The 27,035-nt window shown below is 37.4% G+C and overlaps 1 protein-coding gene across 15 annotated transcripts in view; it reads left to right on the top strand.

Moving 5' to 3' along the window:
* The window catches only part of MCTP1 (multiple C2 and transmembrane domain containing 1), a 541,379-nt gene that overhangs the window by 251,976 nt on the left and 262,368 nt on the right, over positions 1 to 27,035 (top strand). For all 15 annotated transcript variants that reach the window (XR_010942040.1, XR_010942041.1, XR_010942042.1 and 12 more), the window contains exon 3: positions 21,544 to 21,686. Coding sequence is in view for 12 of the 15 variants with exons in the window: in XM_067731247.1 (XP_067587348.1) it covers positions 21,544 to 21,686 (143 nt within the window). In the remaining 3 variants the exon portion in view is untranslated. The remainder of the gene's footprint in view (positions 1 to 21,543; positions 21,687 to 27,035) is intronic.

Raw genomic sequence — 27,035 nt, 5'->3', positions numbered from 1 at the left:
CCCGTTGTGTGTTCAGGTCATGCAGATGCTGGTGGTGATTATCTCGAGGAGGCCCAAGGTGTAGCCCACACTACTCCATCATTAAAAGACCTCTATTGTGTTGTTTTTGCCCCTGAAATGTTATTCCCTGTGCCAATCTAAGGCAGATTCTACTTTCAATTTGTACTCCCTTTGAAAACTCTATAAATATTGCCTTTTCGAGAGCTGATCTTCGACATAGGTCAGAGGAACTTCTTAGAACACCAGAGGTATGAAAAGGAACACAGAAAAGCACAAAGTGTAAAAATGTGAGAAAATCAAATCCCATGAACATTTGCTGAGCACCTAGTCTGTGCAATGACTGGCACGCTGCCAGTTCAAGGAAGCACCCTTCACACCTGGAGTTCTGTAACACAGCAGCCCTGCAAAGTCCTGTGTTGTGAGTGACACAAGTGATGATGGTGTTAATAATAATTGTAACTATCAATTAGAGAATATATAGTATAAAATAGTAAAACAATATAGTGAGAAATCATTTTGAAGTTTCGGTGGGTTGGAACATGTAAAGTGACAAGAGTCATGCCTGGTATATACTAAGCAGGGTAATAGGTGTTAACTATATTAATAAAAATAACAACTACAAATGGACCTAAGCACAGTGTTAAGGTGTACTGAAGTTTGAACTACTGGTTGTCAGGGAAGAAAAAACAACCACCCTGTATTACATCCTTAGTAAAACAGATGATGATCAAAGAACCGAAGTTTGGCAGAGGCCCATGATAACACACGCCAAAGTGGTTGCTTTGCTACGAAACATGGAAAACAAGAGAGAAGTAGGGAGGTAAAGGTTGAGGAAGTAAATAAGAGCAGACTATTTATCTATATGTGCAGGGAAAAAATAATAAAAACAATGATTGTCACATTCTGCATTTCTAAAATTTTTATTTTTCATACTTTTAAAATTTCATTCTGGCTACAGAGCCAGAAAAAGCCGGACCGCTCAGCACGTGTTTTGAGAGTTCAGTAAACAGAATTTATGAAATAACTATCACAGATGAATGAAAAATTAGAGAGTAGGACATGGGTTTGGAATTCATTTTTTTAGATAAAAAGCTCCAGAACTGGGAGAATTTGTAAAAATCTGTGATACGTTGATGATGGTAGCATTGTTGCCAGTCCTTAGGGCAAGACCTTTGATCTCTGTACTGCACTTCCAATTAGGGATGGTAGATGTGAAAATTTTAAGAGCAGAAAAAGTAAAAATAGATCTTATTTATAACTAAATGAAATTTGAAAACCTTAATGACTGGGGCTTCGAATCATTTGTCACATTTAAGGTGGTGTTCAGATTCAACTATCAACATATTTGCTTATCAATATTATATTCAATTATCAGTTATCAATTTAATGTCAATATTCTATATTAACAATGTATGTCAGTCATATATTGACATTAAATAGTCTGTTTTACTGGCCTGTGTTATTAAGGAAAGAGGAGCTATTGTTCATTCACTAAAGAAGGTACTTGGTTACATTTGCCACTCATGCACTTATTTTTCCCCAATTTTTGGTTGTTTGATCAAATTAGTTTATTGGATTTGCCTTTTAAGATCACTAAGATTTGCTCGTTTTCCATAAAATGTTATTTTTTCCCAGCTTCATTGAAGTATAATTGATGAAAATTTTATATATTTAAAGTATACAATATGATTTTTAAATTTAATTTTTTTTAATTTTGTTGAAGTATAGTTGAAACAATGTGATCTTTTGATATATGTATATATTGTGAAATGGTTACCCCAATAAAGCTAATTAGCATATCCATCACCTCATATAGTTACCCTTTTATTTTGTGGTGAGAACATTTGAGATCTACTCTCTTAGCAAATTTCAAGTGTATAATACATAATTTTTAATGTAGTACAATATTATGTATATATCATACATAGTATAATGTATTATCATTAATGTGTCATAATCATCATGCTGTACATTAGGTCTCTAGAACTTATTCATCTTATAACTGAAAGTTTATATCCTTTAACTAACATCTCTCCATTTGCCCCACCCCCAATGCCTGTTAACCAACATTCTACTCTCTGTTACTGAGTTTGACATTTTTAGATTCCACATATGAGTGAGATCATGCAGGATTTGTAGTTCTGTGTCTAGCTTAGTTCACTTAGCTTAATGACTTCCAGATTCATCCATTCGTTCACAAATGGCATGATATCCTTCTCTTTTAAGGCTGAATAATATTCCATTGTATGTATATGTATATATACATACTTGTCCTCTTGGCCAACTCAAGTTTCTAGCCAAGAGCCTTTCACTTAGGACTATATTCTTTGCTGAAGGCCATATTTTAATGGATTTCTTGACAAGAAAAAATGAGTCCAGAGCATTTAAGATAGTGAGGGATGGTAACTAAGGAAGAATAGGAGAGGGATCAGAGGGTAGTAAGTCTGGAAACGTATGGAGGATGCTGACAACCTGATTCCAATATTTGGAAGACTGTTACTTAAAAGAGGAATTGTTTATTTTTTGCTTTAAATCTGGAATCTAGAAAATAGCTTTAGGTCTAATTGGGGAGAGTCTTGATGAAGTAGATATCTGACTCATTTCCACAGAAGAAAATCATAACAATTTGAGTAACTCTCTATTTATAATGCAGTACCGAGCTCATCAGTTGGATTGTGGCAGAGACTGCTTATTGTCCACCAGTATTCTTTTCCTCCAGCTTTCGTCATAGAGCTCCCATGTTTTAGGTAGGCAGAAGTTTTATCAGCTAAAGCTGGCATTTACCAACCTCCCTTGCAGCTAAGTTCTAAGTTCTGGCCAATGAGATGTAAGCAGAAGCCGTATGTGCTACTTTGGGTAGTGCAACTTCTGGATCACACCCCTAAGACAAATACACAAGTGTTTCTCTAGCCTTCTTCTATCTTCCTTCCAGTTGGGAGATGAAGAGAACAAGAGTTGTCTTGAATACTGTGTGATCTCACTTATATGTGGAACCTAAAAAACAGAACTTAGAAAATAAAGACTAGATTGGTAGTTGCCAGGGGCTGAGGGATTGAAGAAATGGGTGATGGTGATCGAAGGATACAAACTTCCAGTTATAAGATTAGCAAGTACTGGGGGTCTAATGTACAGCATGGTGACTGTAGTTAACAATATTGTATACTTGAAAGTTTCTAAGAGAATAGATCTTAAATATCCTCACCACACACATACACACACACAAAAGGTAACTGTGAAGTGATAGATGTGTTAACTAACCTTATTGTGATAATCATTTTCACAGTATATACATATATCAAATCATCATGTTGTACACCTTAAACTTACACAATACTATATGTTAATTATATATCAGTAAAGCTGGAAAAAAAGAAGAGTAGGTATCTTGAACCAAGGGTCAGAAGCCTCACACTGAGAATGGTGGAATTGTTTTATTGGGTTAGGATTACCTTTCCCTGTACGGTTTTGCATGAATGGAATGAATTTCTCTTAGTTTAATCCACTATAATTTTTTGATCTCTTTGTCATGGCAGCTTAGACAGAACTCTAGGTAATACACTGACACCCTTTATAAGAAAGTCTTTCATTAGGTTCAACTAAGTTTCCTTCTAGTGTTCTCAAAAATTTCTCTAGGTACATCATAAATGTGTTCTGCAAGGTAGACTCATTAGTTTTCTATTGCTTTCTAAGTAATTTCCATGAGCTTAGCAGCTTAAAACGACATCCATTTAATAGGTGGATTACAAATTCTGTAGGTCAGGAATCTGGGCATGGCGTAACTGGCTTCTCTGCTCAGAGTCTTACAAGGCCAAAGTTAAGGTGTCAGCTGGGCTTAACATTAAAAACTGGAGCTCAGGGTCCTTTTCCAAGTTCATTCTTGGTCTTGGCAAAATTCAGTTGCTTGCAGCTGGAGGTCTGAAGTCCCTGTTTTCCTGCTGTCTGCCAGCCAGGGTTTTGTTTTGTTTTGTTTGAGCTCCTAGAGGCCAGTCTTAGCCCCTTTTCTTTTGACTCCTTCCATCTTCAAGTCAGGGACAGTGTGTAAAATCCCCCTCGTGCTTCAAATCTGATTTTCCTTTTTGCTGCCAGGTAGAGAAAACCCTGTGCTTTTAAAGGAGGTTAGATTAAGTCCACCCTCACAATCTTCCTTTTGGTGAACTCAGAGTCAACTGATTAGTAACCTAATTACATCTGCAAAATCCCTTTCATCATATAAGTAGCAATAATCACAGACATATCATATTCACAGCCCAGGGATGGGGATGAGAAATCTTAGGGGTGCATTTTAGAATTCTACCTACCACAGTAGGGAAGACATTTACCACCAGCTCCCAGTAAAGGCTATCTCACTATGTGCTGGGCCAGCCAAAAACATTTAAGAAATTCCCATTGCCTTAAATATGCTATTTTAGTGATGAATGTGGCTGCCAAATCCCCCCTGATGTTATTATGCTAATATCAAGATAAGATAATATTGACATCAACAGGAGTCATAACAGATTCTACAAATAATTTCTATTTGATTATATTGTTATGTGTAGTTTATAAATCTAAATTTTAAAGGATGCACTGTAGATATAAAGATGAATGTAAGAACTCACATTCCTTGTACATGCATTATTAACCTGTAGGTTGACATTGTCAGCATATTTCAGACCAGTTAGTCTTTAGAAATTGTTTTGAGTAGGTTTTGAAAACAATATACTTGCCCTTTTATAATTGGCCCTTTGAGTACATCCTGTTTTATTTTGGTATATTCGCTAATAAAAGACTGATCACTTGACATTACATGAGGCCGTCTTAAAATATTTTATCCGTTGATTTATTTGCTCTTCTCTTTTAACTCACTTGAAGAAAAATCCCACGTCCTTACCAAGGATCTGTAGAGTCTCACATAATCTGTTGTCCCTCCGAGCTCTGATTTCATCTCCCACCACTCTCTTTCCAGGTCACTCACTTTATCCACACTAGAATTCTTCAGGGCCACTGCACTTGCTGCTTCCTCTGCCTGAAATGCTCCCTTATTGGTTCAGGTCCCTTTTCAAATGTGTGCTCATAGGTGAAGCTTCTCCTCCACATCCTATCTAAAATAGCAGGCCCCTCTTGCTACCATCCCTTCACCTGTGGCTTCATGTTCCTTCCCACATCTATCATTACATGACATGTTACCTCTTCATTGGCTCTTTGCCTGATTCCCTCCACTGCAACCAAAGATCCTTGGGAGTGGGGACTTTATGATCTGCTGGATCCCCGGGACCTAGCAGGACCTATTTACATAATAGACATCCAGTAAATATTGTTAAATGCATCAATGTATTTCAGAAAAGGAAAAGTATACCAGCTGGAGAATTCCTTTACTCTGCAAACTAGCACAAGTCTTGTATTAAGAAAGAGCCCTGTCTTCTTTTAAAAACTAACAGAACATTAATGGAAATGGGAAGAGTAGCAAGTCTGGCAGAAAGGCAGAAGGCAAGAAAGAGTGGGTCATCAACCTAGTGCCTAGGTTGGTTCTCCAGTTTTTATTAAACTCACCAACTCAGACCATGGACTTTTCCCACACCCTGTCAGAGAGTTGAAGGGAGTGCTGTGTTGAAGACAGGAACAAGGATTCACAACACCTACTACTCTCCTGTATCTGCCGTCTTTGCTTCTATTGGTGACGACATGCTTTAGCAGGATAATTGCAAGTTTTGAAGTCACTTGTCACATTAAAAACTTACTAACCGTTTTTAGCATAAGGGATGAAGATTCTTTTCATTGTTCCTCAAGTATTTTAGTTACATTGTAGGTGTTAACATTTTGCTTTGCTTATCTTTTTTACTTGCTTATAAAATTTATATAACCATTGACTAAATCAAATAATAAGATAATTGAAGAAAAGGCTTTAATTAATAATCTGGAGACATGGATTTTAAACTTGTATTTTGAAAAGAAAAAAATCTTTCACTTGTGGAAGCATATCCTTTAAAATTTCTCTCATTGACAAACAGCTGACAAGAAATCAGCTTATTGCATCTTTGTTTTGATGACCTCAGATATGTCATTGTGCCGATGACTGTATATATTAAGGATTCCACATGCTTGAAAGGGGTGTCTGTGAAACAGGGACTAGCAATGTTCTTATAGCTCTAGAGATCTGGAGGAGGCATCTTAGCTCTATAACATACACTTTATAACAGACCTGTCCAAAATAAAATACTACATCACAAAATGTATGTGTTCAATAAATACTGAATTTAATTTTAAAGTGCTGAGTTGAAAGTATTCAAACTGTCTACATTCTGTCCACATGGGCATCTGTCATCTGTTACTTTTTTTTTTGCGGTACGCGGGCCTCTCACTGCTGTGGCCTCTCCCGTCGCGGAGCACAGGCTCCGGACGCACAGGCTCAGTGGCCATGGCTTACGGGCCCAGCCGCTCCGCGGCATGTGGGATCTTCCCGGACCGGGGCACGAACCCGTGTCCCCTGCATCGGCAGGTGGACTCTCAACCACTGCGCCACCAGGGAAGCCCCGGCTGCTCCTAATTTTATAGGAGGCTGGGAGCTACTGGCCAGCCATGTGCCCAGGAAGAAGAAGAAAACATGGATATTGCCAAGTAATCTCAGACTTGGCTACAATCCACCTTTCTGGTCACCAAATATCTGGTTCACTCTTGTTCCTGAACATAGAAGGCATTCACCCTTCTTCAAGGCAAACAGCCCAGGGTCCCATATGGTCCCTGTATCCAGCTCCAAATCAAGGATATCTGAATAGAGGGAAATCCTTTATCACGTCCAAATGTGGTTCCTTGTAGCCCCGTGGACTGTGAATCAACCTAACACTTCCCCGTACACGTCCAATATATAACAACCAAAAGGAAAGCATGGGAGACCCATAGCAGTTACTTGTCCATAGCATTTCTGAAATCCCCATCGACAGGCTTTATGAAGGTCACTTACCTGGAGAATAGGGAGATTCCTTGACTAGAACGCTAATATTTGGGGAGAGTCCCCTTGTCTCTTGTTCTCTGTAGCAAGTAGCTCCACCATCTGGGAAGTTCTTTACCCTCTATTATCCTCTGTAGCATATCTGAAATGGGCGTGGAGGAGCCTGCCCCCTTGGGAACTGCACTGCATCCATCTCCTGCTTCCTGCTGGTGCAAGATCAGGGATCTCAACCAAGTGATTTCTTTCTCTCAAAAACTGAGTGGGCTTCGTGCGCCAGCAACCACACCCAGTATTCTTTCTCCTCAAATATGACGTATGCCTTTGCTCCTCCCTTTCAGTGCAGTGGCAGCTACCTTAAGGCCATCGTGCTTGGGTGGGAGGGCCAATCTGACCTTTGCCTCTAGACATTTTTAATGAGCTTTTGTTGTTCAAAGTCGTTTTAAAATTCTTTACTCCCTTTCGTTTCTACTTGTGGATCAGCCTATTTTCTCCTGAATGCATCTCTTATGATTACTTACTAAAAGCAACCAATTTCAGAAAATACACACCTTCATTCTGGCTCTTCCCAACCATGTCCCCTCAAGTTCAATGGCGGGCAGACTGCCTTTCGGGTTACCATAGGAACAGTTTTACCACATGTCTACCATGGTCTAATGAGACTCTACAGCCTTCCTTTCTACCCATCACCCATCCACTAAGTCAATGTCACATATTTTAGGGATTCTTTTCTTTAATATCAGCACTCATTCTTAGAATCAATTTTTGTATCAGTTGAGGTGAGTAGTGTTAGGACCTGTAAAAGATAAACACACAAATCTCAGTGGTTTAACAAAATCAAAATTTATTTATTTTTATCACTTCGTTGTTCGCTGTAAGTGATAGTAGGGCTTCTGTTTCATTTGGAAGCACCAGGCTTTTTCTGTTGTGTGGCCCTGCCCTCATCTAGGTTCTCAGTGTTGGGGGAAAAGAGAGAGAATTGCATATATGAATATGTCATGGGCTGGTTGGGCCTGGGAGTGGCATTCAACTTCTGCTCATAATCCATTGGCCAGAACCCACTCCTCTATAACAATAGCCACACCTAAATAAAAGGACTTGAAATGAAGTTTAGCTTCTTGCCTGTGAAGGAGAGGAAAACACAGATGTCAGTGAAGGGTAGCAGTTTCAGCCATTATTTCTCTGTACACATAAAAATAACCTTCCTTCTAAACATTGTGCATAAAAATATGACAGCTTTTACTATATGTTTATTATATCTGTTTATTGGACATATGACATAAAATGTTAGGAGAGATATGTCATAAGCACATTCATTCCCCTTTATTCTGGTATGGTTTCTAGTGGATTGTTCTGAATAAATCTAAATCAATCAATCAATCATAAATAAACACTATAAGCAAATTGCTACTAAAATGAGATTGTCTAAAAGCACTTTGTAAAACTAGAACAGATTGACCATTTTGAGGAATCACAATGAACGTCAATTACCATAGTTTGGGAAAGTGGCAATGGCAAAATGGGTACTGTTGCAGAAATGATGGCACAGTGCTTTTGTGATATTAAGCTTTACATATTTCAGATTCAGTATTTGAGAATTAAATTCAATGAGATTCCTAGAATCACAGTGAATAAGAGTGGGAAAAAAACAGTAGGAAATAAAGGGTGTGCAATGTAAGTACTGGTTACCTCATTAGTTTCTGTTATTTTTTTGAGATAGTACAGATATTCGTTCATTCAGTTATACAGGAGTGTTTTCAGTCAACCAACATTTCTTGATCACACATGATAACCCAGGGGTTGTATCAAACATCAGGGATCAGAAATTAAACCGGGCCTCAATGTGACAAGTGTTATTTGCGGAGGATGTTAGGGAGCACGTGGGAATGGCCTAATAATGTCCATGGGATGGCTCAGAGAAGATGTCCAAGCAGCAGTGAGGCTTGAACTTAGTACTGAAAGAGAACTAGGGATGATGGAAAAGTTCATTCAGGGCAAGGGAAAGAGATGAAGAGGGGCACGGACACTGGAGAGAAGCTGTGGGTTTGAGGTGCTGCAAGGTGTTCTGTAGATTAGAGCTCTGGTGAAAGATGAGTCTGGAGAAATTAGCAAAGAAATACTTGTATGTCGTGCTAGAGAGTCTGAACTTTATTCTGAAATCAATGAGAACAATGAAGAATTTTAAAGCAAGGGAGTAACATCAGATTTTTGTTTCAGAAAAATTTCTAGCTGTAAGATTTTGGTGAAAGAGTTGAAGTGGGGAAGACTAGAGCAAGGAGATAAAGAGGAGCCCATTGACTTTTCTTTTTTCTCCCATTGCATTCGTGAATATGCTAAGGAATGTGTTATTCAAGTACCATGCATTTGTGATGCGTTTTAGTCATACTGTAATAGAACTGTTTTGAAATTGGTTCAGGTAATGATAGTAATCAATCAACAGGAGTCAAAAAACTGTTTTCATTGTTATTACTTACAGTTTTGATTGAAGAGGATTTTGTTTTCTTTTTAGAGTAGTAGTGACTTTTATTTAGTGGATATGTTCTATGGGCTCCAGTCATTTTAATGTCATATTTTATGGTACTTCCTTATCCATAGGCTTATTTATGTAATCTTTATTATTATTTATAGGCTATTTTTTCTTGATTTAACAAATCCAGTAGAATTGCTATCTCTACATAACTAGGAGGAAGGAAGTACCTTGAAAATAAGCGTTACTTTTCTGCTATATATTCATGTATTCTTAAATGGTTAAGGAAAGTAGCTAAATAATAATTGTTATCTCAACTTCAGTTGAGGTAACAGAGAACCCCGGTTTTAGGCGTCTGAATAAGTGCCCAGCTTAGCAAATATGTTAATAGTAATGTATGTATGTAATATTAATGTTTGTATTCATACAGTCAGCGAATATTTATTGAGCAGTTGAGTACCTGCTCTGTGGTAGGTTCTGGGATGCACAAGAGGTCTCTGCCCTCATGAGATTTCTGTCTCTTGGAGATAAAAGGCCCTAAATAAATCATCTCCCCAATCAGATTCAGTCATGCTTGTCTAACTGCTACTCTGATGTGATAACGGTTCAGAATTAATGTTTGCCAAGCTTAGTGAGATCCATGGCTTCCTAGTATGGAATCCAGTTTCTGATGGGGGCACCTTACGGGACGGCTAAGCTCAGAAATGATAGTTTGAGATACATGGGACAGGTCGGTTGATGGGTTAGACTTAATGGTGTAGTAAACTTGGAATCTGAATTCTGGAGCTGTCACTTACTAGCCTTATGACTAGGGCAAGCAGCCTAATCTTTCTGAACCAGTTTACTCATCTATAAATTACTAAGAATATTAATTTATTCATCGATTGAACAACAGGCATTTATTGGAGGCCTCTGCTTTGCTGGTTTAACCTACCTCACAGGTCTACAGTTGTAACTAAAGGAAATATCATATGAAAAGCCCCAGGCACATACTAAGTATTCAAGAAAATTAGTTTCCTCCCACCTCAACTCATTTTTTTTCTTTACTGGGTATTATCTTCCATTTTGTAAGTGAGAAACCCCTGTGCCCAGGAATGGCCACGTTGTAAGAAGAGGTGGTTCATACCACCTAGTCTTATGAAACTGAATTGAATAGAATTCAACCAAGACTGATTGTACAAAGTCAAATAAATCATTCCAATAAGAAAAACACTTTTCTAGAAGGAATGTCTATTTGGAAAGTCCAGGACCACATGGCTTCACAGGTGAATTCTACCAAACATTCGGAGAAGAGTTAACATGTATCCTTCTCAAACTATTCCAAAAAAACTGCAGAGGAAGGAACACTTCTGAACTCATTCTGTGAGGCCACACTCTGATACCAAAACCATACAAAGATATAACAACAACAAAAAAAAATACAGGCCAATATCACTGATAAACATAGATGCAAAAGTCCTAAACAAAATACTAGCAAACAGAATCCAACAGTACATTAAAAGGATCATACACCATGATCAAGCGGGATTTACCCCAGGGATGCAAAGATTTTTCAATATCTGCAAATCAATCAGTGTGATACACCACATTGACAGATTGAAGAATAAAAACCATATGATTATCTCAATAGATGGAGAAAAAGCTTTTGATAAAATTCAACATCCATTTACGATAAAAAAAACTCTTCAGAAAATGAACATGGAGGGAACATACGTCAACATAATAAAGGTCGTATATGACAAACCCACAGCTAACATCGTACTCAACAGTGGAAAGCTGAAAGCTTTTTCATTCAGCTTAATATCAAACAAACAAACAACCCAATCAAAATATGGGCAGAAGACCTAAATAGGCATTTCTCCAAAGAAGACATACAGATGGCCATCAGGCACATGAAAAGCTGCTCAACATCACTAATTATTAGAGAAATGCAAATCAAAACTACAATGAGGTATCACCTCACAAATGTCAGAATGGGCATCATCAAAAAACAGACCACAAATAATAAATGCTGGAGAAGGTGTGGAGAAAAGGGAACCCTCCTACACTGTTGGTGGGAATGTAAATTGGTGCAGCCACCATGGAGAACAGTACGGAGGTTCCTTAAAAAACTGAAAATAGAGTTATCATACAATCCTGCGATCCCACTCCTTGGCATTTGTCTGGAGAAAACTCTAATTTGAAAAGATACATGCAACCCAGCGTTCATAGCAGTATTATTTACAAAAGCCAAGACATGGAATCAAACTAAAAGTCCATTTACAGATGAATAGATGAAGAAGATGTGATATATATATATATATATGTATATTTGAATATTACTCAGCCATAAAAAGAATGAACTAACACCATTTGCAGCAACATAGATGGACCTAGAGATGATCATACTAAGTGAAGTAAGGCAGACAGAAAAAGAAAAATGTCATATGATGTGACTTATATGTGGAATCTTAAAAAATTATAAAAATGAACTTATTTACAAAACAAATAGACTCACAGACATAGATAACAAACTTATTGTTACCAAAGGGGATAGCAGGGTGTGGGGAGAGATAAATTAGGAATTCGCTATTAACATGTACACACTACTATATATAAAATAGGTAAACAACAAGGACCTACCATATAGCACAGATATCTATACTCAATATCTTGTAATAACCTATAATGGAAAAGAATCTGAAAAAGAATGTATATATATGTGTGTGTGTGTGTATATATATATATGTATAACTGAATCACTTTGCTGTATACCTGAAACAAATACACTATAAATTAACTATACTTCAGTTTTTTTAAATGGTTAAAAAAATAAACAAAAAAATACCACTACAGGAAGCATATACTCTATCAGCCAACTTACCAAAAAACCCCAAAACAAACAAACAAAAAAGGATCTGGAAGTTGCATATGTCACTTTACACATCTTGCGGACTCGGCCACGTGGCCATACCCGTTGCTTGGAAAATAAGGAATTCTTTAATGGAATAATCACATGTCCTGCTAAACTCACAGAGACTCTATTACTAAAATGAAAAAGAGGAGAAATGGATGTAGGGGTTCAGTCTGCCACAGAAGCCAAATTAGGATCAGAAGCCTCCATGGTAAGAGTATAAGATAATAAAAATACACAAACACATGTGCAAAATCTCCTGGAAAGGAGAGGCTTTGAATACTGACCCTAAGCCAGAGTTCTGGAGCCTGGGTTACCCACAGCAGTGCTTGTGGGTGCAGAAGATGGAGTGAAATGTAGTCCAAGAAGAATCAAGTGCCTTGATTTGTATTTGACAAGAGAGAACTCTGGCAGTGTTCAGAGGATAGATTGGAAGGGAGAAGGGAAACCAAGCAGAAGGCTCTTAGAATAATCTAGACAAGGAATGATGAGACAGTGGTGGCAGAGATGATTTCAAGAGATATTTTAAGAATTAGAATCAGAGGGCTTCGGAACATTTATCGGGTGACATAGGCTAAACTGTGGTTGCAAGTGGAATTTTAATTAGAATTCCCAAGGCTTAGGAATCTTCATCAGTTAGGATAGGCTGAACTGTGATTACAAATACACCCCCAAATTATTTAATGGCTCAAATGTAATAGGAGTTTATTTCTCACCCATGTGATAGTCCAAGGCACGTGCTTCCGGTTGGCAGATAGCTCTCCTCCACACGATGTTTCAGGAAATCAGGCTTCTTACACCTCAGATCGCTTTTAATTTGTTATATTTTAAGAAACACGTTTTGTTCACTGGCATATATAGCAATAGAAATAATACTGTTGTTGAGTTTATAACTCTAAATTGAAAGAAATGAAACAAAATAAGAATAAACAGATTATAGGAGTATCCATGGGGGAGACTGTCTGTGATACAAGGAATATCTCCTGGTTTTTAGCGGCATTCCATTGGGAGTTTCAGAAAATGAAATATTGCTACTCGAGTTTCACTGGTTTTCCACAGAAGATTTAACTTTGCTTTCCTAGAACCTCGATGTTAATTTCCCAGATACATATAATCAGCAAATGATGCTCTGCCCCATTTTTAAAAATTGTATTCATTATTTACCCAAAAAGAAGAAAAATATAATTTAGAAATATTTCCTTCAAACTTATTAATAAAAATGGTCTTGGTGTTTGACACGGTAATTTTTAGTTTCCTGAAAAATACACTTATGTGGGATGGCTCATTCTCTGTCAAGGGCATGGAAGTGAAATCTTATAGATCCTTGACTTTTCTCAGAGAAAGTTGAGAAATCCCCTCATTTTAAAGGTTGAAAAACTATAGACAAGAGCAGTTAAATGACTTTTCTAAGACCACACTGCTTATAAGAAGCAAAAGTGACTTTGGTCAGTATTCTTTCCAGCACAGGACTTACTGTGAGCAGTGTCACAGAATCCACAAAGAAGAAAATTTCGGGGTCAGTGGAGTTAATAACACTCACTGTGACCCGCAGATGGAAGGGGCTGCAGTATAAGAAAAAGCCATTGAAAGCAGTGATGAAAAGTTACTAGTGACTAATACGTTCTTGTTGTATAAAATGATACAATACAACATATATGGAAGCCAAAAAAAGTTACTAGTGACACTCAAGGCAACAGTCTCAGAAAAGTATTGAGATAGCCAGAAGAAAAAGGATTGAGGAGAGTATAGATATTTAGGGTATAAAATTTTAATATTCTGATATTTTTTACATGCGAAAGTTCAGTGCTTAACATTTTTTTAAAAAAATTATATTTGATCTTGTTTGGTTAGGATGGCTGTAAAAACATAGTAACATATTCTAGAAGAATTCCAGAGAAAATTGTTTCTCCTTAGGTAAAAATCATGCTTAAAGGATGAGTATATTTGTACCTCCAAAGTCTGTTCTCTGATCACTGGTCACAGAGGGAGCTCCCAGGGGTGGGAGGAGCAGAGCCGTTTGGAAAGAATGACTGTGACATCCAGAACACGCTTCTCTATTGCAGTTGTTCTTATGCCATAGATTAATATACAATTAATTAATATTCACAATTAGAGCAGTATTTGTCTAAATCTGTGTGAAAAAAATGTAAGTAACCACCCCCCTTCCATGTTGTAGTTTGCCAAAACTTCCAGAAGTTACCAGGAAATTGCTTGTAGATACCACCTATAATTTATGCCGTGTGTGCAGGGGAACTTGAGTGAGCTGTATTTACCCCAAATACGTGTATTATTTTTTCTTACATATTCAGAACTCTGCATTTACAAGAGAAAAATAAGCCAAAAAAATTATTCATAAAAATCAATAGTCTGTTCCTGTCATTTACACCTTCTCTATACGGTGTGTCTGGAAGTTTCTTCTACTCCTCAAAGAAAGAAATTTATTTAGTTCAGTCCTATACTGCATTTTATCACAGTATTAGTTTTCATTCATCTCTGTGCTGTATCATGGTAACTTCATTAACCAACAATTTAAAAATCACTGGAATATTTGTATTCCTCATTATGGAAAAAGATTTTAGTTTCCTTTTATTTTATAACATTAAACCATATGTGATTATAAGCTTTTTGCATTTTAATTTTAATATAGTTATTTAGCCCTATGTAATGTTTCCACTGTAGGGCATTATAAATCTCAAAAAAACAAAAAATGAAGAAGGAACAAGACAGTTTAAGGAATAATTTTAATGTATAAATAAGGTACCTGTTTTGAAGATTTTTAAATCATTAATAAAAATAAATGTATATAAAGATATAATCTATTGCTCTGAGTGTGCTTTGAACTTCTCTATTTTTACAGGCCTCTTTCAAGTGTGAAGGACCTTGTTATAGAACAGATATTTTCTCTGTTGTATTTGGTCAACAAAAGTAGCTAGCTTTAAATGTTTGTAGAAGGATTGAATACCTTCAGGAAGATCCAACCTAAATTTGAATTCTTTTTAACTGTTCACACTTAATATTTATATTCACTTCTCTTTTGTCTTTTTCGTCTTTCTTTTCATCTTCCTCCTTGTCCTTCTCTTTCTCCATACGACTGAGTTTCAATTTCACATTGTTTTTGATTAGGAGTTAGCATTATTGAATAAGTATAAGCCCCTGAAACAGGAATAGCTGTTTCTGTTTCATTATGTACTAGGTTTGGGATAAGACTGATTTAAACTTGTTAACCAGGAGGCTCATTTATTCTGAAAATGAAAAACAGGACATTCATTACTATATGGCTATTTACATTTTAAAGAGCTTTCGTACTATTTTAAGGAGAGGAAGACTGCCATCTTGTGTGTGCTGTGTTTATTGCTGCACAAAAGGGGACCCATTCAGACAAGTTTAGTTCTATGTTGGACTTAAATTACATTAAAGGCTAAATAGTCACACAAAATATTGAAATGCTCAGATGTCCTGACTCAAATAAACAAACAAAAACCATAGCTTGGGGACATGTTTTTCTTTACTACATGAAGAAACATTATACAAACCATCTAATTCCTCTTTTTCAAACAATTTGATCCTAGGATTCAGATATATACAATGAAAATTCCCTAGATCTAAAATACTCTAGAATTTTTAAAGCACAGAATTTATAATTATAAGATAAAATAATAATGTTTTAAAATAAATTCTGAAGTTAATGCTATCTGATAAAATGAATGTGTGAAAGGTTGCTCTTGAATATGATAAAATAAATCTGTATTTTATTTTAGGGCTAACACTTCCTAGTGTCTTCTTCTATATTTATTTTCCCTGTTTACATTTTATTATCACCATAAAAAAGATTGTAATGAGTGTCACAGTCCAGCGAATAACAGCAAAGCACAGGTTGCTAGAAAATGCCTGAGAACTGCCAAGGGTGCAGTAGAAATGCCTTAACTTTGAAGAGCAGAACCACAGGCCTCACAATAGTAATTTGATAAGTGTTTGTGCCATCTTATGGTTGAATGCAATATTGCAACAAAACAGCACTGGCACTTGAATTTACTTTTTGAGTTTTTTGAACCAACAAACTAAATCTCTTTTGTGTGTGTGTGTGTGTGTGTGTGTGTGTGTGTGTGTGTAATATATTTGTTAAAGGCTAACCACAAGTTAGTGGCTTGGATTTACTTGGAGTTTTATTATAATAAAATGACTTGAATTCACTGGAAAATCTATTACAATAAAAGAACCTCCAAAACATGTGAAACTTCCTCATCTATGAAATATAATAAGGTAGCATTTCCCAAAGAGAAATCAGGGATTATTAGTCCTGAAGGATACACTCAAGATAAATAGGCTCTACGGTCAAAGACCTGTCATATCCCCTTGGAGAGTAAAAGTGCACATTGTCTTATTTAAAAGCTATAGATGGGCTTCCCTGGTGGCGCAGTGGTTGAGAGTCCGCCTGCCCATGCAGGGGACACGGGTTCATGCCCCGGTCCAGGAAGATCCCACATGCCGTGGAGCAGCTGGGCCTATGAGCCATGGCTGCTGAGCCTGCACATACGGAGCCTGTGCTCCACAACGGAAGAGGCCACAACAGTGAGACACCCACGTAACACACAAAAAAAGCTATAGAAAATTAATCTGTTTAATTTTGTATTAAATCAGCATTTTCCAAATATGCTTGACCACAGAATTTCTTTTTAAAAAACAAATAATACCTATTAATATTACCAGGTAATAAAGTGACTACTTTTCAACATAAAAGATTAGAGCATTAGGTACAAATCTTTTACTGAAACTAAATTAAAAGAATGATGTCTCCAGTTCTGTGTTGGAATCACAAGCTGAAGGTCTTGAACTTTAAATTAAGGACTCTCAGTCCACAAAGGTCCCTCAGTTACAATAATAAGTAAACTATTAGAAATTCCTTAAAGAGTTTTGACTACTAAAAAAGTTATTAAAATTTAATAATAGCACCCAGAAGCCTCTGAATGATAGTTGGAAAGGGAGAAATGTAGCAGATTTTATTCTATGGAGTCAAAACACAGCGGGAAAAGTCAGATGACTGACTCACCATGTGTGTGCATCTGGAGCTGTTTTCCTGTACTTATGACTGTGAAATTTGCTGACATATGTACCATCTCCAATCCAGGTTATCCTGTGGCCAAAGCCACACATTTACAATATATTTCACCATCATAATATCTTTTCAAAGTCCCTTAAAACAGCCTTTCTCTCTTTTTTATACCAATCCCTGAGGTCTTAGTGCCTATCGAAGAGTCAAAACTCTGTCCCTAAACCTTAACTTAACCCTTAGACCAGCTCTTGTTATCTGGATTGTTATTTCTTCAGGCCATTGGATATTTACTGCCTCAGGCGGCATCAAGGATACGATACCAAGCGTGAAAAATGTTGTTTGCAGGTGGCCTAATGTAATATTTAATTTCAAGTTCCAGCATCCTAGCTGTGTGACTTTGGGGAATTTACTTACCTGTTCCACACTATATATTTGTATGTAATACCACTTGAGGGTATTCAATAAATGCCAACAGAACAAATGAAACGTGGTTTCCTCACCCGTAACCTAGGTAACACTACAACTCACCTCACAGGCTCATTGGGTGGTATGTTATATTTGACATAGTACGTGTTCAGTAAATGTTAACAAGAGTGATCTAGATTCCTTTTTGTAATTTAAGTTCTGCCATCAAGACCTAGTGGATCACCCAGCAGGATTCTAGGAACGAGTTGTCCCTAATTCTAAGGAGATTTTGACAGTTAGCATAGACAGTGGTTGAGGAAAATGTTTCTGGTAAGGAGCAAGAAACAGATTGCTTCCGAAAAAGATTTACATTTGAGTGTATAGGCTTCTGTGCTAAATCATAAGTTATGTCAGTTGTTTGCATAATAGCTAAATTAAATAGTGTGAGATACTAATATCAATAACTGTTAAGAAACACAGTCCAACTTTCTTGAAGTCACTTTTCTTGTAAAAGGCTTATTCATACCTTTTTTGGACCAAAGAGATACAAGATTGTTATACCTTGAAGGGGGTGAACGGTTTATGATGATGTGCCAGAGAGAGAATTAACTGGACTAGGCTCCAGATTTGAATTCTAGTCTGACCTGGAGCAAACCACTTGACCTTTCCTACTTGTCTCATCTGTAAAACGGAGGCAGTAGGTAGACTCACAGAGGCCTTAGGGTGATTAAGACAGATAATAAGTGTGAGAGTTTTTTAAGTGAGAAATAAGTTACTTGTCGATATTGGCACGACTTGTAGTGTCTAAATAATTGTTCAACGTCTTTACATAATACTTCTGTGATGGTGTTTTAGAGTTAAAAAAGGAAAATATGGATGTCCATGTTTCCTAAAAAGCTGCATAGAAGGAACCCTGGACTTGGCATCTGAAGTGTAAATTTGCCTTTCATCCTGTTACTTGTTAGCTTCTTAAGTGATTGGTACAAGTCACACTGAATCTCCGGTTGTTTCTCACCTGCAATATAGGTTGATAATATATGCTTTCACCAACTTCACAGAGTCACTTTGAGGATGTATTTAATAGTACTGTGTACACTGTGAACTGTAAGGTCATTCATTTACTCATCCATTGAACAAATCCTTACTGAGTACAGGCTCTGCCCCAGACACTGTGCCACGTGCTGGGGCAGAGTCCTGCCCTCGCGGGGGTTATAGCCAACGGGAAAATTCCTACAGCAAACTGGTAGACATACAAATTAACCTATAAGTAGCATAATGATTAGTGCTACTAAGCAGAAGAGCAAATGTCAGGAGAAAGTGACAAAGAGAGCTAATTCAGATTAGGATGGTTGAGGAAGGCATTCCTGAGCAAATTATATTTAAACTAAGGCCTGGAAGATAAGAAGTGTCAGCCAGGCAAAAGGGGAAGAGAGTGGGAAGGAGGGACTTTTCAAGCAGAGAGCCTGGCTGGAATATGTGAAGACTGGAAGAAACAGAGGAGAACTTCTAGTAACAGGAAAGCTGGAAGAGAGTAGGGGCCAAAAATGAAGGTGGAGAAACAGCAAGCTCTGTATACCATGCTAGAGATTTTGGATTTTATTATAGGTGTAGTTGAAAGGTGTTGAGAGGTGTTAAGCAAAGAAGGGGGAAGATTAAATTTGCAGGTTTAAAAGGTCAGTCTGGCTGTCATATAGAGAATTAATGGGGGAGGACACGGAAGCGTGGAGAGCCCAGTTAGGAGGCTATCAATGTAGTTGCACAGCACAGAAATCATGGTAGCTGAACTAGAGTGGAGGAGAATTAATCAGACTTGGTGGTGTCCTGGATGGAGAAGGAGGTATGGAAAGTAATTTTCCTGCGTCTTGCTTGAGGAACTGTCAAATAATGGAGCCTTTAACAACCTGACAAAGCCTGAGGGAGGATCGAGGCCTATGTTAACACTGGAGTGTCTGTTATGTATCCAAGTGGAGGTGACAAAAGTCAGCAAGAAGAGAGGTCTACCACCCACATCGTTAAGTCATTAAGTCATTCAATTATTCACCAAACGTTTATTGAGGAACAATATGTCTAATTCTGTACTAAGTGCTGGAGGTTTAAAACACAGTGATACAAATGGCTCTGATCTCATGGAGCATATTGTATTTTAGCAGCTGGTAGTAGCTGCATAGGTGATTTTAACAATCAGAGACAAAACTGCATGACTGAGGAAATTCAGACGGGTACATGGATGTTAATATCTCTCAAATTACGTGCTATGACACTTCCACTCCCCGGAGTGCTTAGCCTGTAGCTGGGGATCAGGGCCTTAAAAAATAGCCATTTTAACTGTTAAACATTTTGGTTCCAGACTCCCTTAAAGAATGCATTGTAACAGTTTAGTATTAAGCCTACATTTACATTTATAAACATTTTGTAAAGTTTGTCTTGTTATAAAATCAAGCTGTCAAAATGGGAGTTTCACAAAATGGAAAGTCGTTATTTTATTAGACCCAGGTCTAGTCATACAAACACAAGGTCTTCAATTTACTAGGGGAATGTGGAGAGTTTTGAGAGAGCCCCCAAATGATTAAATAAGAAAATCCATATCCTATAAGCAATCCTTATATTTAGCATAGATATTTATGTGTCATGGAGGTGAGTGGAGTATTGAGGAGGAATATAGGTAGTGAGTTTAAGTATATCAGCCTCATAATTTTAATACCTAACATTTACATGGTGCTTTACAATTTTCTGAGCCCCACTCATATTTTTCTTTAAATCGTGTAGACCATAGTTATCAACTATAGTTTCAGGTTGGACAAAACAGGAAGAATTACAATTTTATTCTAAAGGAGTCAGGTCACGTGTAAAGAATTATTTTCTGAGGTTGAAGATTGTCACGCACTGGAGTGGTTTCCTTGGGGATGTTCCTGATTCACCTTTTTAGGAATCCTTAATAACAGCATAGAGTTATGAGGCCAAGATCGATGTTATTCATCGGTCAAAATGAGAAATGGTATAACATAAATGAATGTATATAGAGGCCCTTCCCTCTTGAAGTTGCAGGGAAAAAAAAAAAAAGCCCAGGCATTAGAGCCACACAGCCTTGGTTGGAACCTTCACTCCATCTCTTGCTGGCTGTGTACCCAAGAGCAACTGATTTGATTGCTCTTATTTCCTTTATCTTCATAGGGAGCTTAGGAGGTATTAATGGATAATATGAAGTACCCAGGTTATTCAACAATCATTTGTGCCTCTCCTCCTGATGCCTTCCTCTGAGGCATCCTTCCCTAGCATTCTAAAATTGAAACCTGTGAACAAAATACGGGACCAAGGATAAAATTGATACCTGTGAAGAAAATATGGGACCAAGGATAAAACTGAAGCTCAATTTAAGACTCACCTTTTCCAAAACCCATTAAACTAGTGTAAATTTTTAGCAGCATATATGTCTAAAACTTGTTAAATCAGCCAAGATCATGGATCATCTTTTTTACAGTTGACCAGATGAAACGTCAGATTAATCTCTATCATTTACAACATGAATTAAATTTATAAATGCAGCATGCAGTAGAGTTTTAAAATACCAGAACAGGGTTACAGTATTAAGATCAGAAGATATAATAATAATAATTTTATTATTATTTACTGTCACTTGAATATTTAAGGGAAAATTTAGGAAAAGTCGCTTAATCCTTATTTTTCTCATGTGATAAGGTTTACTTAAATTTTATTCCTTTAAATACTTTCTGATGTTTAGATGAGCTATTCTCTTGCTTCTGTAGAAAAGCACGATTAACATGGATCAATTTGTATCTCTTTAACAGGGACAAGTGATCCATACGTGAAGTTTAAAATTGGAGGAAAAGAAGTTTTTAGAAGTAAAATAATACACAAGAGCCTCAATCCTGTGTGGGAGGAGAAAGCTTGCCTTCTTGTTGAACATCTTAAGGAACCATTGTACATAAAGGTGAACCATTTATTTGTTTTTCCCTAATGTAATCTGATATAGAAATCCCCGTTCAATGGTTTTTTATAATGTCTGTCTGTCTGATGAGATTTTTCACCAGAGGTATATTCTGCTATGCGCAATTCTAATCTGTTGGTGATGTGATAGAAATGAGCTATAGGGGAGGGGGAGCTGGTGGGAGCGTCTTTCTTCTGGACAGTTCTATTGCCAGTTATAGTTAGGAGAATTATGAAGTCTATCTCCTCCTGCTTGGTGCAGTTAACTGATTTAGTGCACTTTGGGAACGTATAAAAACAAGACTCCATATAATCTAACAGGAAGAGCTTACACAGAACACACCTTTTCTGTTTAAAAATTATAGCAGGGGAGACTTTCCTGGTGGCAGAGCGGTTAAGAATCCACCTGCCAATGAAGGGGACATGGGTTTGAGCCCTGGTCCAGGAAGATCCCACATGCCGCGGAGCAACTAAGCCTGTGTGCCACAGCTACTGAGCCTGTGCTCTAGAGCCCGCAAGCCACAACTACTGAGCCTGTATGCCACAACTACAGAAGTCCATGCGCCTAGAGCCTGTGCTCCGCAACAAGAGAAGCCACCACAATGAGAAGCCCGCGCACCACAATGAAGAGTAGCCCCCGCTCGCTGCAACTAGAGAAAAGCCCGCGCACAGCAACGAAGACCCAACGCAGCCATAAATAAATAAATAAATATTTTAGAAAGAATTATATCAGGGATCTACCATTCCTGGTTGCAAACAAAATGCTTTACTTGGAAGGTGAGGAGGGTAAACATAATAGAGGAAGGAAAACTCCTGTCTCTATTACATTACCAAAGATGGGGGGAAAAAAAAGTATTTCCTTTCATTTGATGTAGTTAGAAAAAGAAGAAGAATTTATGGAGTTAACCTTAATTCCTTATTTTACTTTCAAACCTGACTTCCCTTTAATTCATATCTCTAGGTACTTATATTCTTTTTGACTCTTATGTTCTGACTATCCATGCAGCGACCAAACCTTTTTCTGCTTGTACCACATCACATGCCCCATCCTTCTCTCTAAATTGTCACAACTGGCACATGAGCCCCAAAGGTCACTTGATCACTCTTTCAGCAATCTCTGGGCATCCTTCTTCCCCTCAAATCTTCATTTGCATTGCTTCCAGTTGTTTCTGTTTTCCACAGAAAGGAAAAAGTAATCAAGATGTTACTAAAATCATAGCAGGGCCATTTATCAAATCGATGAAAAAGAGAACTACAAGTATGTCGTTGATAAGTTTCTAGAGTCATTATGGGGAGCATAGACCTGTATTTACTTAAGAAATTGTCTCAAATGGACAATGGCTAAAGGAAATCAGTTAAATAGAATTAGTGAGCTATCTTTTAGTGTTCAAAAATCATGACCCGGGCTTCCCTGGTGGCGCAGTGGTTGAGAGTCCGCCTGCCAATGCAGGGGACACGGGTTCATGCCCCAGTCCGGGAAGATCCCACATGCCGCGGAGCGGCTGGGCCCATGAGCCATGGCCGCTGAGCCTGCGCGTCTGGAGCCTGTGCTCCGCAATGGAAGAGGCCATAACAGTGAGAGGCCCGCGTACCGCAAAAAAAAAAAAAAAAAAAAAAAAATCATGACCCAAGAATTATTAATGTGAGAGTAGAGAGAAAGAAATGTCTACATGAGAAAAAAGGAAATACCTTCATAATAAAGAACTGAGATAAGGGGAAAAAAGGAATTTTTTAAAAGACAAGTAGGATTAAGGAAGCTTATTCCTAGGGAGGTTTAGAAGAAATAAGTTAGAGCAGCTGCAACCATGAAGGAAATGGATACGAAAGGAAAGCAGGGTTAATAAGGATAGCACTGGACCATTGGGATCTCATATAATGTCCCTTAAGAGAAAAATTATGGAAGAAAAGGATTAATTTCTAATTGCGTTTGCTGTGGATCTGTTTCTGTAATGGGATATTACTCTATGACGGAAGCATGTGGATCTCCAGTCTTTAAAGCGGTTACAAATGAATGTTCCAGTGTTACATTAGGTAATGGCTGGGTCCCTCTGCTATTCTTTTGTGTTCAAGAATGACATTCATCTGTGCAGAAATCCAGATGTCAAATGTGTATTTCAAAAGGAATATCATAATAGGCTCAAAAGCAAACAAAAATCTGAAGTACACAGAAAAAAATGGTGGCAAAAATTTTTGTTTTGGTTTAAGAGAGCAAGAATAGATACACTTACATACTGAAAACGGAGACTGTAACACTGCCTATAGACCAAAGGCCTGGTTAATGACACACTGGGAACAAAGAAGTTAGGAGAGAAAACCCAAAGGTGGTTTTTGTTTTTTACCACTTTGAGTTTCCTGTAGCCACAACTTAACTTCCACCTTACAGAAGAAGATACATAGTGAATTGTAAAAGATTTGACACTTTCTTTTACATTTCTACATAATAAAAAATAAGTTAAACAGAAATCACACTGGCCTCTCAAATACTAGTACAAACATAAAATAACAAGACTTTATTTTTATGAATGCTTTATACTTTTTAATATGCTTTGATCGTTTTCATTTGATTTTCATTTTCTGGACCATGCATAGGGCTTCTTTTGAAAAAAAATTTCTGACTTTCACCTTTACTTTTCCCATGTTTTGCGTTATCTACTTTTTGCCTAATGTGGGACACACAAAGACCTAAATAATATACATTGGTGGAAATGATATTTTAAGTTACTAGAATTTCATGAAGATTGCATTATTTTCATCGTCTCTACATAGCTCTGTGTGATTGACTTTTATATGATGCCCATATCCTCTGTGATTGGAAATTAATCTTGCCTGAAAGATTTCTTAGGGACTAACTGATTCTGTAGTGACAGGTAATATGAAAATGCATCCATGAACTAGATGATTAGAAAATTTGTCTTCAACCCTCCTCTCTATGGTTCAATGAAAAAGAAGTCCACATGCACACTGTAATCTGATTTCTATCAGTGTAAAGATTACCAAGGGAAACAAAATTCAGTTCTAAGCTAAGGTTATAAAATCACACTGAAGTTACAGTACTTGTAACATTTCTAGTAAAAACAAATTTTAAAAAATCTTGGTAGTGTCATTTTTAAATACTACACCAAATAAATAAATACACTTTCCAATTGGTTGGAATTCATATAGCTTTTAATTTTGATAAAAAGAGAATATTCCTTCAGTTATGAATGACTTCACAGTAAGGGCAGGTATAAAAACAAGGCTGCAGGGATGGGCTTGAAACATATTTATCGTAGGGTAGCAGTAGAATCTGGGAGTTAAATGCAGTGCTTCTAATTGAGATAAGAGCTGCTGGAGCCTGCTCTGTGTCCACAGAGATGCTCCAGCACACATCTTAAATAATAGAGTAAATTCAGCATCCATTGCAGTTGAATTAAATTCAGATTCTCCATTGTAATTTCACTGACACTATTATTCCAGGTACATGATGAGCACCCAGAATTACAGTGGAAAGAGGTAGGAGTAATCTAAAAGGAGAAATGTAAATTGTTGCTTGTTTGGCCTAATCATGAGCTACAAGAGCTAAATTGAAAGTGCTCTTCTAAATAATAGAAAGATTTTGATAACTAGAAAAACTATTCTGTTTGGAGCCATAGTACTGATTCTAAGATTGTCATTTTAACAAACTTGATAGTTCCTTAAATAACTCACATCTATCCAAGCTTAAGATTTAAAATTGAAAAGGTACTTAAAGCATGGGTCAAGCTAAGGACCATATAACTGTCTTGTCCAAAATTATTTCTCAGTAGGTTCTAAGGGTCCTAAAAAGAATTTTATATACCAACGACCCTCAACCCTGACTGTACATCACTTTAAATATGCTCTGTGTCTGAAATCCATTACAAAATTTGAATCTGACCTCTTCTTAGCCCGGGCATTTAGGGGCAAGTAACATAAATATTTTAAGCTTTGGATTCCTTATCTGACAAATGGAAACAATACTTTGTTCACTGAGTTGTATAAGAATGAAATTTAAAAATCTGTATGATATGTTTAACACAGTGCCTTATATATGGTAAATGTTGAGTAAACATTAATCGTCATTAACTCTGCTTCTTATTGCAGTGGGAGTGCCTCTCCTATTTCATCACTCTTCTATGTTCTATATTTTCTGACACTTCACCTAGAGTAATGCTCCCTCTGACAAATAGTTTATAGAGCTTGGAACCAAACTGCATAGCAAACGATTTCATTAAGGAATGGATTCTGGTGTTTCCATTCTTCCCTGTGTTTATGCCTTTGCTGAATAATAGGAATTGAGAACTATTGTAAACATCTAGCATTAGGACGGTAGAAAAGAGTCTCCCCATGAGCATAAACAGAGTTTGAACGTTGACTCGCCCATTTGGGCTGCCTATGCCGATCAATTCACTGGATTCACAGCCTTCCACCTCACATGTGTAGGTGAATCCCAGGTGTTCTCATGGATTGTATGTCACTGTAGTCACCCCAAGATTTTAATCCTTAAGGCTGATACAATCAGAAGAGATTGCACAAGAGAAATTTCTCTAATTTTGGTGTAAATTTTATGTTGTAAAATACACTACTGCAGCCACTTGCAAATACCAAGGTGTCAGTTGTATAAGATATGCCACTGAGCAGATGACTAAAGTTCAGAAGTGTAATTGATCAAGGAGAATATTTACTGCGGGAGTGCTGTGCTTTCTACAACAAATGTACTCCTGCAAGGTTGTAAGTAAATCAAATGACTATAAATTGAATAATTTAAAAGGCATTAGAGGAGCTTATAACTTAAATAAATCCCTTGTGACTCTTCTAATTTAAGAATCCCTTTGTAAAGCAAGGGATTTATTTTTTTTTTAATATCAACTTTTTACATATTAAGTTTGTTTAAATTGCAGTACACCTGTACTAGAGAAAAGAAAACAGTAACTGATACAAGGCTTCTGTACATGCTACTCCCTCAGCTTTTTTTTTTTTTTTTGCGGTACGCGGGCCTCTCACTGTTGTGGCCTCTCCCGTTGCGGAGCACAGGCTCCGGACGCGCAGGCTCAGCGACCATGGCTCACAGGCCCAGCCGCTCTGTGGCATGTGGGATCTTCCCGGACCAGGGCACGAACCTGTGTCCCCTGCATTGGCAGGCAGACCCCCAACCACTGCGCCACCAGGGAAGCCCCAGCTTGGAGCTTTTTAACTGTTGTGTCAAGGATTGGGCAGAGGGATGCTGAGCTACGGGTTCTCTCAGCCCAGTGCATTCTCACCTCCTGGAGAGTCCAGTGGTCTGGGTCATCCTTTCAAGAGCAGACTTACCTGTTTATGCTCATTTACTCCAGTGAGCAATACAATGATTTTCTAT

This window comes from Pseudorca crassidens, chromosome 3, assembly GCF_039906515.1.
Source record: "Pseudorca crassidens isolate mPseCra1 chromosome 3, mPseCra1.hap1, whole genome shotgun sequence".
NCBI classification, from domain to species: Eukaryota; Metazoa; Chordata; class Mammalia; order Artiodactyla; family Delphinidae; genus Pseudorca; species Pseudorca crassidens.
Note: the sequence above shows the minus strand (reverse complement) of the source record. Positions and strands in the feature narration are given on the sequence as shown.